The sequence below is a fragment of the Cyanistes caeruleus genome, chromosome 9 (genome assembly GCF_971803275.1).
Source record: "Cyanistes caeruleus chromosome 9, bCyaCae1.hap1.1, whole genome shotgun sequence".
Taxonomy (NCBI): Eukaryota; Metazoa; Chordata; class Aves; order Passeriformes; family Paridae; genus Cyanistes; species Cyanistes caeruleus.
The window spans coordinates 25,612,662-25,626,368 of NC_141709.1; the positions used below are offsets into that span (position 1 = coordinate 25,612,662).

The following is a 13,707-nucleotide window of genomic DNA, read 5'->3' on the forward strand; positions in this document are numbered from 1 at the left end:
GCTAATGCATCCTACCCACAGCTGCTTTAAGGCTGTGACTTTAAAAAGACATCAATGCACACAGCTTTTCTGGCTAAGGATATGCTGATAGCCCACCTTTTGGTATTGCTAATGGTCACCATTCATTAACAAAAGCACTGTTGATGACATCAGCAGATAATTTTTCCCACTGCAACCCCCACCACCGAAGAATATCACACTTCCCCAGTAATCACCACCTCAGTAAGTAAACACTTAGAAATCAGCAGCTAAATCACTAAGTACATATTTATAGCCTGCTTAATGTGACTGATCTCTTGGGCTACATATCAAAAATTATTACATTTTCCAATAGCCAAAGAACATTTCCTTTGTTACCAGTACTGCAATATTTCAAGTATAAATCAAGGGGTAATCCAGGCCTACTGGACTCAGTGAAGTAAAAACTTAAAAGAAATTTAGACAGGTACAACTACATATTACCATAATCTCTGATTTAAATACAGATAAACAATCTGGAATGCAAATGAACTAAATAACATGTAAAGCAAGCTAAATAAAAACCCTACCACTATTTTTAATAGATGCTGAACCTTCAGATCATAGTCATTTTATTCCAAGTGTGAGCACTGAATAATGTATTCTTTTTATCTGAAGAATCAAAACCTACATAGTCTAATTTCAGAACTTGGTTAGGAGAAGCTTCAAGAGCAGCTCTCCTTGACTGAATTAATGAAAAACCTCTGTCCATGGGCTTCAGAAGCAGCTACAACAAATGCAACAGTAATTGCACAGCGAGCTGCAAGGAGCAACTTGCTGTGCAATTACTATTGCACTTGTAGCTGCTTCTAAAGGTGCTACATTAGCTAAGCAGATTTTTATGCCCACATTCTGCACTGTCAAGCAACAGGTATATCATCACCTGCAGTAATGATACACATTACCTTAACTTTCAGAAGTGCATTTTCATCTCTCAGCCTCTACATTGGTACATGCATTGGTACAGCATTAACTTTCAGACCTCAGAAATGATCTTTGCATACAACAGCCAGTTACACAGACAAGCTGTATGCATTATGGTTCACTGAAATTCTGTTTACTTTGAAGCCAGAGACAATCTAACAGTCTGGTCAGAAACTGTACCTCTGGCCTTTTGTTTCAAAGAACACACAAGACATCCACACTAAACCCAGGTCAGACTATATCTACATATGTATCAATCAAGCTGTAAAAGCAAAAATAAAAGCCACGGGAGGCTCTCTACTCATTAGAAGCTGCATTTTGTTTACCTACTCTAAACAAGAACTGAAAACTGTGTGTGGAATGAAAAACTCCTTATAAATAACCTTTCTACTGGGTCAATTTATCCCATCTTACCAAGAAGTAGATCAGCTGTCAAATTAAGTGTTTAGACAAGATTATTTGATAATTGTTTTAACCACTACAATTTTTTCTGTAGCTGGCAGAATTTAACCTGAATGAACAAAAAATTACAAAAGGGAAAGAAGCTCTAAACTTGCCTTCTTATGAAAAGAAGCTGTGAGTCTCTTATTTTGCTTTTATCTTTGAAGTGTGTAAGAGCTATCTACTGTAATCATAGGGAAGATTTTGTTGGAATGTTGCAGCCAGCATTAGTGATTAATATATTTTAGAACTCAAAGTATTTGGACATCTCTTTAAAGAATAACCTAGCTAACTTTTTTTTTTTTTACATTTTAAAATACTTTCACTATCAATTATTCAAAATGTCAAAGGCCATCTATACATGTTGGTTCTCTGGAGAAATAGGCAAGATTAAACCTAGAACTAAGGAATTTTTTTTTTTTCTTTAGCACTATTGTATTTTCTTCAGTAAAAACTATAGCACAAACCCCATGGCTTTTCCAGATTGTTTTTAAGGCTCAACTAAATTACACCTGAATTGCAGGATGTTGCAATCTAATCTGATCTCAGCCTCAATTGTTCTGGACACATCAAAGTATTGTAACCCAATAAAGATTTTTCAAGGTAGTCATGTGAACAGTTCAAGCACATAGCAACACACATTCCACCTCTCCAGCAGTGCTCATTTTGTCTTATTAAGATAAGGATTTGTCTAATGCATGAGGACACACCCATTCAAATAAACCACAGTGTAGTCACAGGTTAGTTCTCCTTATGGACAAACTGAAAGGCATTTTAACAGAGAACAACTTTAGTAGTAAATAGACCTCTACTGTAAAAGCCACTGCCTAGAATCTACTGGATTCCAACTCCTGCTACTTGTTGGGGCATTGAGTCCTTTGATCTGCAGTTCATTAATTTGGTTGGAACCCTCTGTACCTTGGAAGGAGGAGCTGCAGGTTTAGGAACCAGATTTTTGTAGACACTTGGGACAATGGTTGTGGCTTTGTTGCCATTTGCCAGGTGAGAAACAGGTGATGTAAATGCAGCTGAGAAGGCGGCAGAAGGATCCTCTTTTGAAACCTTTTTGATGACCAGCATCTTGGTAGGTTGCTTGGCACTAGGGGGGTTTTCTGTAAAAACAAAACAAGAGATTCTGAAATAGATGTTCAGTTTCAGAACAGGTTCAGTACACTGCTTCAGTTCCTCCCTCTCCATCTTGGACACAGCATATCTGATTCTGAGACCATCAGCTGCTCTTTCATTTCAACTCTGAGAGAAGATACTGGATGTGGATATCTAAATACAATCTTTCCTAATCTAAACACAACAGCTCCCTTGATGCTGAAAGGAAAAACCTACAGTGGCATCAGTTAACAGCCTCGCACCATTCTACAGAAATCAGAACAGGTATGAGCATTTTTTTGAGCAACCATGGCTCAGCTTTGTTAGTTCACTAACACATGAAAAAATTTTTTACATAACTTATACCTCAAAAGACACATTTTTACAAACAAGCACAATTAAAATTTCTTACACCAAATCAGCACATTTCCAGGAGCATAACAATTTAAAAAATACTAATAGTATAAACAGATCAAAGCCCCATAAATGGTGTCGCTAGGTTTTGAGCAGAACTGCTACCTGACAAACATGCAAAAAGAATACAACCCAACAGTATTGCAAGAATCTTTTGCATTTGTACTATTTGCAGTATCTAACCCAACTACATATAAACAAATCTGTGTTTAACTGCTAGAACTGGTACCTTGTTTCACTTTTTTTAAAAAGGCATAGGTTCAGTACATCTAATCTATGCACAGATAGTAGACTACATCAGGATCAAAACCAAGGCTGTTCTGAGTTTAAAAAATCAATTAAACTCAAAACACAGAACTATGACAGCTTTGCCTGTATTTCCCCAATGAAGATCCCAAGTAAGGAACTAATGTCTAGTTCACTCCAATCTGCTTTGCCCTTCAAGTGATGTCTGTGTGAAATTGTAACTGCAACACGACAGGAAGTGAACACAACAGTGACATTACTGCCACTGGCTGTTTTTGTATGAGAAGACAAGCACAGTTTCAAATAGACAAAAAGACCAAAAGATTAGATAAGATTATGGGAGGAAAACAACAAAGGACAGAAAGCAGCAAATTGTCTGCTTTGTTTAAATCTTTAAAATATTTTTGAGTGAAAAATCCAGCATTCAAACACTGGTTACAACTTTCTGCTCCATCATCAGCATTGTGTACAGTGACTTTTACCTACCCCATACTCCAGAAGGTGTCCCTAAAGGTTTGTTCTGGTTGTTTTGTCGTCCAGCTTCTGGATTCAAAGATGGCTGTAAAAAGACAATGTAAATGAATATACTGTTATATCACATATGACAAAAAAAAATAATCAGTATTAACATTTTGTTTCCAGGAACCCAGGGTATAGGTAGATTTCTCTGAACAGCACCTGAAGTGGAAGAGAATGCCTTGCCACATGACATATAAAAATCATGTTTGCCTTCTCCCTGGTTTCTGCTGTATTACCAATGGAACTACCAGAGGGTTCAGGCTAACTCTTCTAGTCTTCTACTATAATTAAGCAGATTCTACTGACCAGTACACGTATAAAAAAATTAGGTATTTGATCAGCAGCTCAAAAAATAAAACAGAATCCACATATCAGTATATGAAGACTCTATCCTAATTTAATGAACATTTTAATACAATAATTATGCATGAGCCAATTAAAAAAATTCCAGTACTAGATTCATAATATAAAGGAATATATTTACTGGCAAAAAAGCACTACATTTAAATTTGTATCGAACCTCAGAGTCCACTTTTTAGGACAAGAGTGCACACAGACTTGGTGCTCTCTGCAGATTTACGAGGTATTCAGTTTCAGAATTCAACTTGGTGGAACAACTACAGACATGTCCAAGCTCAAAGTGAAGTGAAGAAAATCTAAGCATTCAATGACAAGTGTTTCTGATTAGCTATTCCTCTTCCCTGTCCCAAATAACCTCAGTTCAAAATACAGCCATCTCTTTCCTCCTTTTAATGAATTCCTCGTATGCAAGTTACTATGGTGACAGCGTAACTCTCTAATAGTGAGCATCTGAAATAGTAGGTATTTTTGTTCAGTAAGAGTAAGGAAAAAATGTCACACCATAGCATAAATTTCAACCTCAGCCTCCAGAAACTCCTGTTAAAAGTGCTTCATTTTAGCTACAGGTCAGTTTTATAGCAGGGGTGCTCACACTTAGTCTAACAACCTGCTTTGCACACCTTTCAGCAAAAGTGTTGTCAGCCACACAGGCCTAACAGCTACACACTACATACATCAGTTTCACCACTTTGGCAAAGACAGTACAGGAGTTACTAAACAGAGCTTGCTGCTAGCCCGTGTGTGGTATAATCATCTTGAGGGAAGTAATTAAGAGAAGAAACAGCCATGTAGTTGGGGAAGGCACTCATCAAGGCACTGAAGAAGAGAATTAAGTATGTGGAAGAAAGATTTAGACCAAGATAGACAACAAGAGATCGCATAGCTGCAATCATTGCAATATTTCTAGATTTCTACAGACTTCTGACAGTCAAAAAAAGCCTGAATTACAGTATTCTTGAGAAATCAGGTAGAAGAAATCCACACACAAGCTTTATCCCCACTCTCTAGCCGTTAACCACCCTATGATGCAGGCTCCTGCTCCAAGCACCAGCAGCTGAACAAAAGCATGCAATCACTTCCCAGGCCCTTCACTGAAAAAACGCCAGCAGCTTAAATCAAACTGCCTCCTGTGGCAATTTAAGTGTAGGCTCTGGATTTTGGCTTGAAGCAGCTGTGGGTATTCATGTATTTCACTCTGACTCGTAAATTCCTGAGCAGAAGCCATCAAACTGCCACAACAATTTCAGCTGTGAACAGTCTTCCAGAGACAAATGCTGAATGCTGAATAAAATAGCAAAAACCTCATGATGATGATACACCTGAGTGTGCAAAGTATCACCAGAACCTCTCATTACAAGAGGCAGCAAAGGCTTTAGCACTGAGGATGAAGACAGAGGAATTGCATTAGGGGAAAGGATAGAGTTACCAGAACCTTACAGAGGATATTCTCCTCATTACACTGGTCAAGAAAAGCCTAGAGATGCCAAGAAATAGATGCAGAAAGAAAAACACATGGTCTGATAATATAACACTCTTCAGAGGTCAGGAGAAATAGAAATAAATTGAAAAGACAAAGCAGAAAAGGTGTGCATCTCTCAAAGCATTACCATTAAGGAACATGGTAAAGATGAAAGTTCTAAGTCCAAGCACTGTTTGATAAAGTTTGAGAAACTAAAGATATTCCAGTAAAAATAGAGCCAGGATGTAAGAGACTATCATACTGATAATACCACATGAATCAAAATGCTGAATAAGAACAAAGTTGGTAAACTGGAGATGTTGATGGAAAAATGGCTCAAGAGAACCTGATCTACAGATTAACAGAGAGAGAGAGAGGAAAACATCTTTGATAATAGTGTTCCAGAAGATTCAAGGCAGATGGTTGCAAAGGTCTGAGCTTGTCATGAACCAGCTTGGGAAGGTTATCACAAACACCAACATATCAGAGTGAAGGAAACAGGAAGACTGAAGCAGGCAGACTAAGGAGAAGCTGAACAAGTGTATTTCTAGGAGCAAAAAAAAAGGCTTTGTAAGCAAAGCCACGAAGTTAATACAACTACTCTTCCTCTGTCACCTTATAGGTTTCACTGAAGACCTGGCCTGAATGTTAAAATGCCTTCAGTTCATAACCATTTGGCAAAACATATGAGCCAAACCCCATAATCCAAGAGGTCTTCAAGTCCTGAGGGCTCTGCGTACCATTCAGCATTCTATCAGTGCTGGAATAATTTTGTTAAATTTGTTGTGTCTCAGACACTGAGTGGAATGCAACTCTAGATCCTCACCATCTATCAATGCTAATACAAATGAGATCTGAAAAGCCATTTCTCACACCTTCCGCTTCTAGTGAGAAGCTACACACTTACAAAGTCTTCCTCCTCAAACTGCAAATGCTCTTTATCTTCCTTCTTCTCCTCCCTGGATTCAACAGGCAGCTTTTCTTGAAAGGCGGAACTTTTCCGAGAATGGAAGTTGCCATTCCAGTGGCGATGAACTCCAGTTCCTCCTCCTCCACGCTGGCTCACACCATCATGGCCCCGTGAGGGACCATGCCAGCCAGGCTGACTGCCAGAAAGCCCAACATGAGCTCCTTTAGAAACACCAGAATCTACAGAATCATGGCGGAGAAGGGATGGCTGATGCCAGCAGTCTAAACAAAAGGAGATAAGGATGCAAATAAAAAAAATCAACACAGTATGCAGAATACTGGAAATAACTCAGGTTGATTTTCTTGTTGTTCGGCCAGTGTTTACTAAGTAACTACTGAGCTGAACTTATTAAATACTGTGTGATTATATCAGAAAACAAATCAAGCTACACAATGCACATATAGCTACTATGAAAACCTCTTAAGGCCTGAGCACACTGCACAGGAGAGTAGTACAACTTTTTCATAGGATGTTTTGAAAACGTGCAGTTTGGGAAAATGTTTCTATTCTGCTGAATTCTTAATTCTGCATAGACTATTTCAAAATGTTTGCTCTCAGGCTGCATTCTGATCCTTCTTACTCACCTCCTGCAGTTCGGAGAGGCCCATTATTGAAAAATCCATCGGAAGAGTTGTGTCTCCTGCGGCTCACACCAAAGCGGCCCTCTCCCCGTGGAAGATGCTCTCCATGTTTCTCAAAGGTGGCTGCAGGAGACTGCAGAAAGTAAAAAGTCATGTAATGAAGCACTCATCTGGACTCTCCAGGAGCCTGTCAGCCCAGCAGTGACATTTGGCTAATTGAAAAAACCACTAAATCCCATATTCCTGTATGAGTTTTCAATGCAGCATCCATAACTGCATTGATTAGCCAACAGCGCTGACGAGTCTGAATGCGACCACAAATACCCCTGTCTCACACAGAACCCAATACCCTGATCTTACCCATGGTCAGAGCTGTGAAAGGAGCTAATCTGTATTACTGTTACCTTGGTTGACTGTGGTGTTGAAAAGTTAAGCCAGGCAGGAACAAAGTCATGCTGCGCCATTTAGGTCCAGTGTCTCCCTTCAATAAAATGAGGCATCAAACCTCATGGCCAGGCTCTGTAAATGAAAAGAACATTCCCTGTCATCTCATCCAAACTGAAATAATAATACAATTTATCTCTCCAAGTTTGGCCTATACAAACAGGAGGGGAAAAGTGCTGAAGTTTTTTGTATTATACTTGAGCATTTGTCTTCTCCTGCTGACTTTGTTCCTCTGATTGAAACAGGTAAGAACATCAACATTCCCAGTTACTTCCTGTTTACAATTAACACACCCATGAGGTTCATGACAGAATGGGTGTGGAGGGGGAAGAAAACAACCAATGGCATAGAAAAGCCATACAGGGCAGATGTGAAAATCAAGACAATACAGAATTTGGGGTAAATTCCTTCATTGCTCATTGTCTCATAGTCTGCAAAGGAGTGACCACTGCATGCTTTATTCCAGAGGCTGTAAATCAAATAAGATCAACTGGTGATATTAAGAGACATTCAAAGCAGATCAGAGACCTGAAAGACAACCATATGTCAGCTCCTGCATCCCTATATTCTTTCCAACATATCATAGCAATTTTTACTGCTCAAAATGATGAATATTTCAGTATTGCTCCATATAATTGAATTCCACCTTTTTTGTGGAAGGTTCTCCAATTTACCACTTTGCTTTATTTTTCAGCTTTAATTTATCTAGAAACAGGTCAGTACAGTATAAGTAAAGCAGTAAATATATATGATCAATTACCCTGAGTTTGGCCTCTGCAGTCCAATGTCCTCAGTTTCTGTGCTTCAGTGACCTCCGGTTTCCTTCCTTCTCCAGAATTCTGGAAGGCCAGCCTTGAGGCAATAGTGCGTCTCGAAGCAGAGCACGAGAGGCCGCACTTCGTGCCAACTGTGCCCTTCACCCCCTCAGCTGCTCATTTTACCCTCTCTTTGCACTCTCACTACAAAAAAAAGATACCTAAGAAGGTAATTTATATTTAAAAAAGCCACGCCCACGTTCACCTCATTAAATTTCCTCTGGTCGTGGTAGTACAGAAATCAGCCTTTACATTACAAAAAGGTTTGAGTCTGCATGACAACATTCAGAGCAACATCATGGTTAATATTGAACAGATACACTCAAGGCTGCTGGACAGTTCATGATCTGCAGCAGATCAACCTAAACACTCTGGAAAAAAAGATGTTACATAAAAATGTTTGCCCTAAATGCTGAGATCTAAACAAGAAGCATCTGCCCAAGTGCTCTTAAAATATAAAGTTCATTTTTATCACATATATCTGCTAAAAAAAGGTAAAATATTTTAAAAAATGAATGTTAGGATATACTCTAGTCTTCACGTAACTTGGCTAATGCTCCACAGAGCTAAGCACTACTTGATATAAAGCTCAGAAGCAGGCACAAATGTTCTCCCTGTTTTTCACCATTTACATGCTGAAACATAGGTCACATGAACAAAAAAAGCCAGGTCCAAAAATAATCTCTTCTACTCTATTTTTTGTAGACTGGGTGCTGCTTTTAAAGGGACACAATTAATCCACAAGAGCTTCTTGTTCTACAGTGAAGAGTTCACTTCTGGGTCATAGTCCTCTTCCATCAAAGAGGTGAGACAGGAACTGTCGTCACTGTAAAAAACCAAACACAACTCCATCAATACAAGTGGCACAAACGTGACAAAGTATGACTAAAGAGAAGAGCAGAAAGGGAAACTGAACAACTATAGTGCAATTGCCAAAAGCTATTTGATCTCTGATCAAAACAACTGAAATAATCTAATTAAAAAAGAGTCCCCAAAAAGCTAATTTTTACTTTCAAATAATCTCTTCCCAGGTTTAGTCCACAAAAGGGCAACAAAAACAATCAGAACAAAGGGAAGACTGGAGAAACTGCATGCACCTAATGAAAGTGATTCCACACTTCATAGCAATTTTAAAACCTGCTGTTAAAACAATGAGACTCTGGGCTGCAGGTAGGCCTGGCCATTCCAAATACCTCATCTCTACATGCCCACATCAGTCCTCTCCTGTTCCAGGACAGCTAGACTTCCCTCTCAAGAGGATGATGACAGCAATACAAATGGTATTTCATTAACTTCTTCATGGAAAATACCACCATCACCACCAAAACCCGAGTTATTCTGCTATGACCTCTTTTTTCTTGAACCATCCTGCCTAACCAGTAGCAAATAGATAGTTTAGTGATCCTGAAACAACTGAGAAGTTTTATTACTGTTCTGACGCCATCAGCTGTTCACAGGATACCTTTAGGTATGCCTTATTATGCTTTTATGTTTGGTTTATCAGAGTCTGTTTTCTTTGTTTGGATATGGTTCCATTCTGTGATCAGTTCTGGTTTTCACTGTGTATGTTATGTCATTCCTTACTTAAGCATGTGGACTTTAAAAAAAGTTTTAAAGGTGATTTTGATCAAGGCTCAAAATAAACACACACTGGGGAATAGTAAAATATCTCCACCTCTTATGTTCTAGGTCACCCCTTTAATAAATCCCTTCATTTTTCTGGCTTTTTTTTTCTTTCTAGAATTGGATGTTACTGTTGTATAGAGGAGTTTGGAAAGATGGAAACACTTCTGCACCCAAGATCTAAGCCACAATCACATTTCTGCAGACAAAATAAGAACAAGCAGCCTCACAATGCATATAAGCTACCAGCCAAGATGAGGAAAAAGCAGAGTGGTCATGGCCACACACAGTATTGGTCTGGGAACTTTCTGAGCACCCTACCCTGCGCTACGATCTATTGAGAGCCACACATTGCAAACCACTAAAGTTGTAATCTATAAGACCCCGTTTTTATATTAAAGGGTAATTTTCCAGTGTGCATAATGGACATAATGGAACATCTGCTGTAGACAGAACAGACTTCCCATCCTGCTTAACTCTGTACAGGTACAGAACTCCTTCAGCTGTGACCTTCTAAGTCTACTACCAAATGTTTGAGCACTAAGTAGATGATAAAACAGGGACAAAGTCAATGCAGTTGACTATATTTAAACAAGATTCATTACCTTCTGAATAAATATGCTTTTCAGAATGAAATGTATAGCAATTAAGCTATGTCAAACTATTGATAGAAGTTAAAAAAAAAATAAGAAATTGATTTAATGAACCTTGAGAATGGTTCAGAGCAACATGAAAAATGGACCTAAAAAAACCCCACAGAGAACTGTTCTCTGGATTTAAGGTATCCAAATAAATTAATACCACAGAACTGCAGTTTTGAAGTAAGAACAAGATCTGAGCACAAAACAAAAACGCCACAGAAGTACCCAGGTTTCATTCACCAAAAAGGTTCCCAGTACCTTTTGAAAAGGCAAGAGAAAAGCATATCAACAGTTTGTGTTGCTGTGAGTCTTCCATTTGTATTTCAGCACAGTCTAAGCAAAGGTGAAACATTTTGTGAAACTTCACCACCAATTTACAGACGATCTTGCAGAGATGTGAGTCTCCTAAGCTGCTATTCTGATATCACTGTTAGTATGGGTGACCAGGGCAGCTCCTTAAGTAGAGCCTAACATGCATGTAGACAGTCTAGGACAACACCTAGACCTGACTTCAAAATTCAGTAGGGACATATGCAACTCCTCAGTCATCGCCTTCCTGGGCATGTCCCAGCACAAAAAGAACAACAGATGCCAGATTAAAATGCAATACTTTTCCCTAAAGCAAAAACCTTGTTAGATCAAGTGCTGTAAATTATAACAGCACTGAAACCCTTTGGTCTCCAGGATTAGCCCACGTGCCCCCTTCTCACACACACTAAATCCTGCCCAACAGTGCATCTGCAACCTACCTGAGACCACTTCCATAACCCATCACTCTACTGACAACATCACAAAATCCTAATGGGCAAGACCCAAAGTCTCTCCATTACCCTCTCTAACAGCAACCTATAATAGATTCTTGAGAAAAAAAGTACAAGACCATGAACAAACAGCATCAGGACTTCCAGGATACTTTCTCAGACTTTTAAGCCAGAGTATATTACAGTTCAATACCAGTCAAAGTTCTATGCAAATCTGTTCAGTTGCTTTGTTTTCAGACACATTTATACATTTTTGCCTCCCAAATGAGAGTGGGCAGTTTACTTGTGCTTTATGTAGAAGTCAATTTGTAGCTATTAAAAAGTACTAGCTTCAATTCAACTGGGTATTTCCTGTGCTACCAAAGTGCCCAATCACATTCTATTCAGTTTTTCATGACATTCAGGATTTTACCCAAGAGACATGGACTCATCAAGTCATGCCTCTTCCAAACTAAGAGTATCCACGGAAGCCTTCTAAATACCTCGAATCATCCTTATCAGGCTTTACCCTATTGTTTAGGTACAACGTCATCAAAACAGCATTAACTGTTCAAGATTTAAGAGTATGGACCATTTATACAGTGGCAAAACTGTGCATTCTTAATATCTAACACTAATATTTTTGCCCCTGTTACTACACAGAACTGAAATGACCTTTGACAACTACTCAGTTCTTCTGACACTGCAATTGCAGTTCAATCGAACTGATCTCTGTTTCACTATGGAAAACACAAGGACAAAGATCATCAGTAGCCACTCCCAGTTCCAGAGGAAAAAGCAAACAAAAGTGCTTGTCAATGCAAATCTTATTAATTCTTTTTTCCTTTTTCAGTGAATTAAAATGTGAATTATTTCTGGTAATATGAATAGAAAAAAGAAAATAATAGTCATATTACTAAATGAAATGTTCTCTAAAGTCATATCTCCTTTCAGAACAATGAAATGTGCATTAATGAGCTTTGGTGTAGGAAAAAAGGTTGTCTGTCAACTACCTCAAAATATTATTTCACCCATCAAAATGAGTAAGGATTTGGCAAGTAATCTAAGTATGAAAAAGAACTGAACTCTGTATTAGCATCTGGGTTCCACTTATTTTTAAAGGTTAATTAGAACTGCTAACAATTTATATTATCACTTTTTACACGTAACATTAAAAATGTCTTTACTGTTACTTTATAGCAACCTATTTTCTTAAGGTTTTGTTGTTCCAAAAGTATTTTTTTTCCCTTGGCAAGTGCTTAAGTTTCACAACTAAATATCCTTCACTGTGTCATTTTATATGCAAGTAGAAGTGGTATTTATCACCGAGTCAAACAAAATTGAAAGGTGCTCTTTTATATACCAGATTCTATAGCATATTTGTCTAAACAAATATTAAAAACTGGCATGAAAACAGAAGGAACATACAAGCACATTCAATTTAAAAAGACACAGACCACGGTAAAAAACATCTGCAGTCAGAGACAAACCCCCATTCTCCAATATCCCTTCCATAAAGTTGTTGCTGTACCACAGTTTGCATGGTTGTTCTGAGCCTTCTGCTTACTTTCATTTCTACTCCTAACACAGACTTGATCAGACTTAATCTCTAAATCAGAGTTTCTAAAGCTTTGACTCTCAAGCTGAGCTTTTCAGATATACCTAGCAGTGGGAACAAAGGAGATGTTCAATATGTAAAGACCTACATTGACCAGAACATGAGCCTAGAGAGACAAGCTAAATATAATCAGAGCCACTGAGCTATGAAATTTTTCACTGGAAATGGATCAAGGTATTTCAGAAGTCCTAAGAAACAGAACAGATGAGTCTTAGCAGTGGTGAATTTCTCGTATTACCTCCTCTTCTATCTCCTGCCTTGGCCTATGAGACTAAAAACGCAGTGGGAAGCAGTCTCACCCAAGTTCCAGACTGCCTGTTGTGCCATGATGTGCTGTTACAGCACCTCTCTGGGAATACCTGGAACCAGGGCTTCCAACCTTTGTCCACATCACATACTCAGTGCATGTTTCTGAAATGGACACGTTTTACTGGGTGCTTTTTCTGCTTCACTGTACCCTGCAAACATCCCTGAGTCCCTTCAGCACCACTGTCTACCAAAATCCTATGAGCTGCAGTCTTTACTTCAGTTTCTCCTTTTCTGCAACAGCAAATCACAAAGACATGGAGCCTCTAGCAGAAAAGCAGCATAAAAGTAAACTTTTACCCTTCATTACACATTTATCAATCCAGTTAATAGCAGCTGTAAAAGGTCATAAGGACAACACCTGTCTATCCCTGCCACAATTTCAGTTCACTGCATTTCTATCTATTACTCTAAATAAAACATGTTTACTTTAAAGAAGTAAAGATTTGCTTTTCTAACCAGCAAAGTCAATGAGGATTTCAGT

General features: G+C 38.5%; 1 protein-coding gene and 1 long non-coding RNA gene across 10 annotated transcripts in view; one reads left to right on the forward strand and one right to left on the reverse strand.

The window, feature by feature from the left end:
* Positions 1–13,707, reverse strand: part of GPBP1L1 (GC-rich promoter binding protein 1 like 1) — a 31,982-nt gene that overhangs the window by 8,320 nt on the left and 9,955 nt on the right. For 8 of the 9 annotated variants that reach the window (XM_086902218.1, XM_086902223.1, XM_086902222.1 and 5 more), the window contains 6 exons: positions 8,241–9,121; positions 7,441–7,555; positions 7,040–7,169; positions 6,393–6,676; positions 3,634–3,706; positions 2,302–2,495 (listed from right to left, as the gene is read on the reverse strand). In XM_086902218.1, coding sequence (XP_086758344.1) covers positions 2,302–2,495; positions 3,634–3,706; positions 6,393–6,676; positions 7,040–7,169; positions 7,441–7,500 — 741 coding nt within the window. In that variant the 5' untranslated portion in view covers positions 7,501–7,555; positions 8,241–9,121. Of the gene's footprint in view, positions 1–2,301; positions 2,496–3,633; positions 3,707–6,392; positions 6,677–7,039; positions 7,170–7,440; positions 7,556–8,240; positions 9,122–10,817; positions 10,893–13,707 lie in introns of all 9 variants that reach the window. The other variant, XM_086902226.1, reaches the window with a different exon arrangement.
* On the forward strand, positions 9,327–13,658 carry LOC147651715 (uncharacterized). The gene is made up of 2 exons (XR_015290470.1): positions 9,327–9,465; positions 10,037–13,658. It is a non-coding gene; the product is annotated as an uncharacterized LOC147651715 (long non-coding RNA).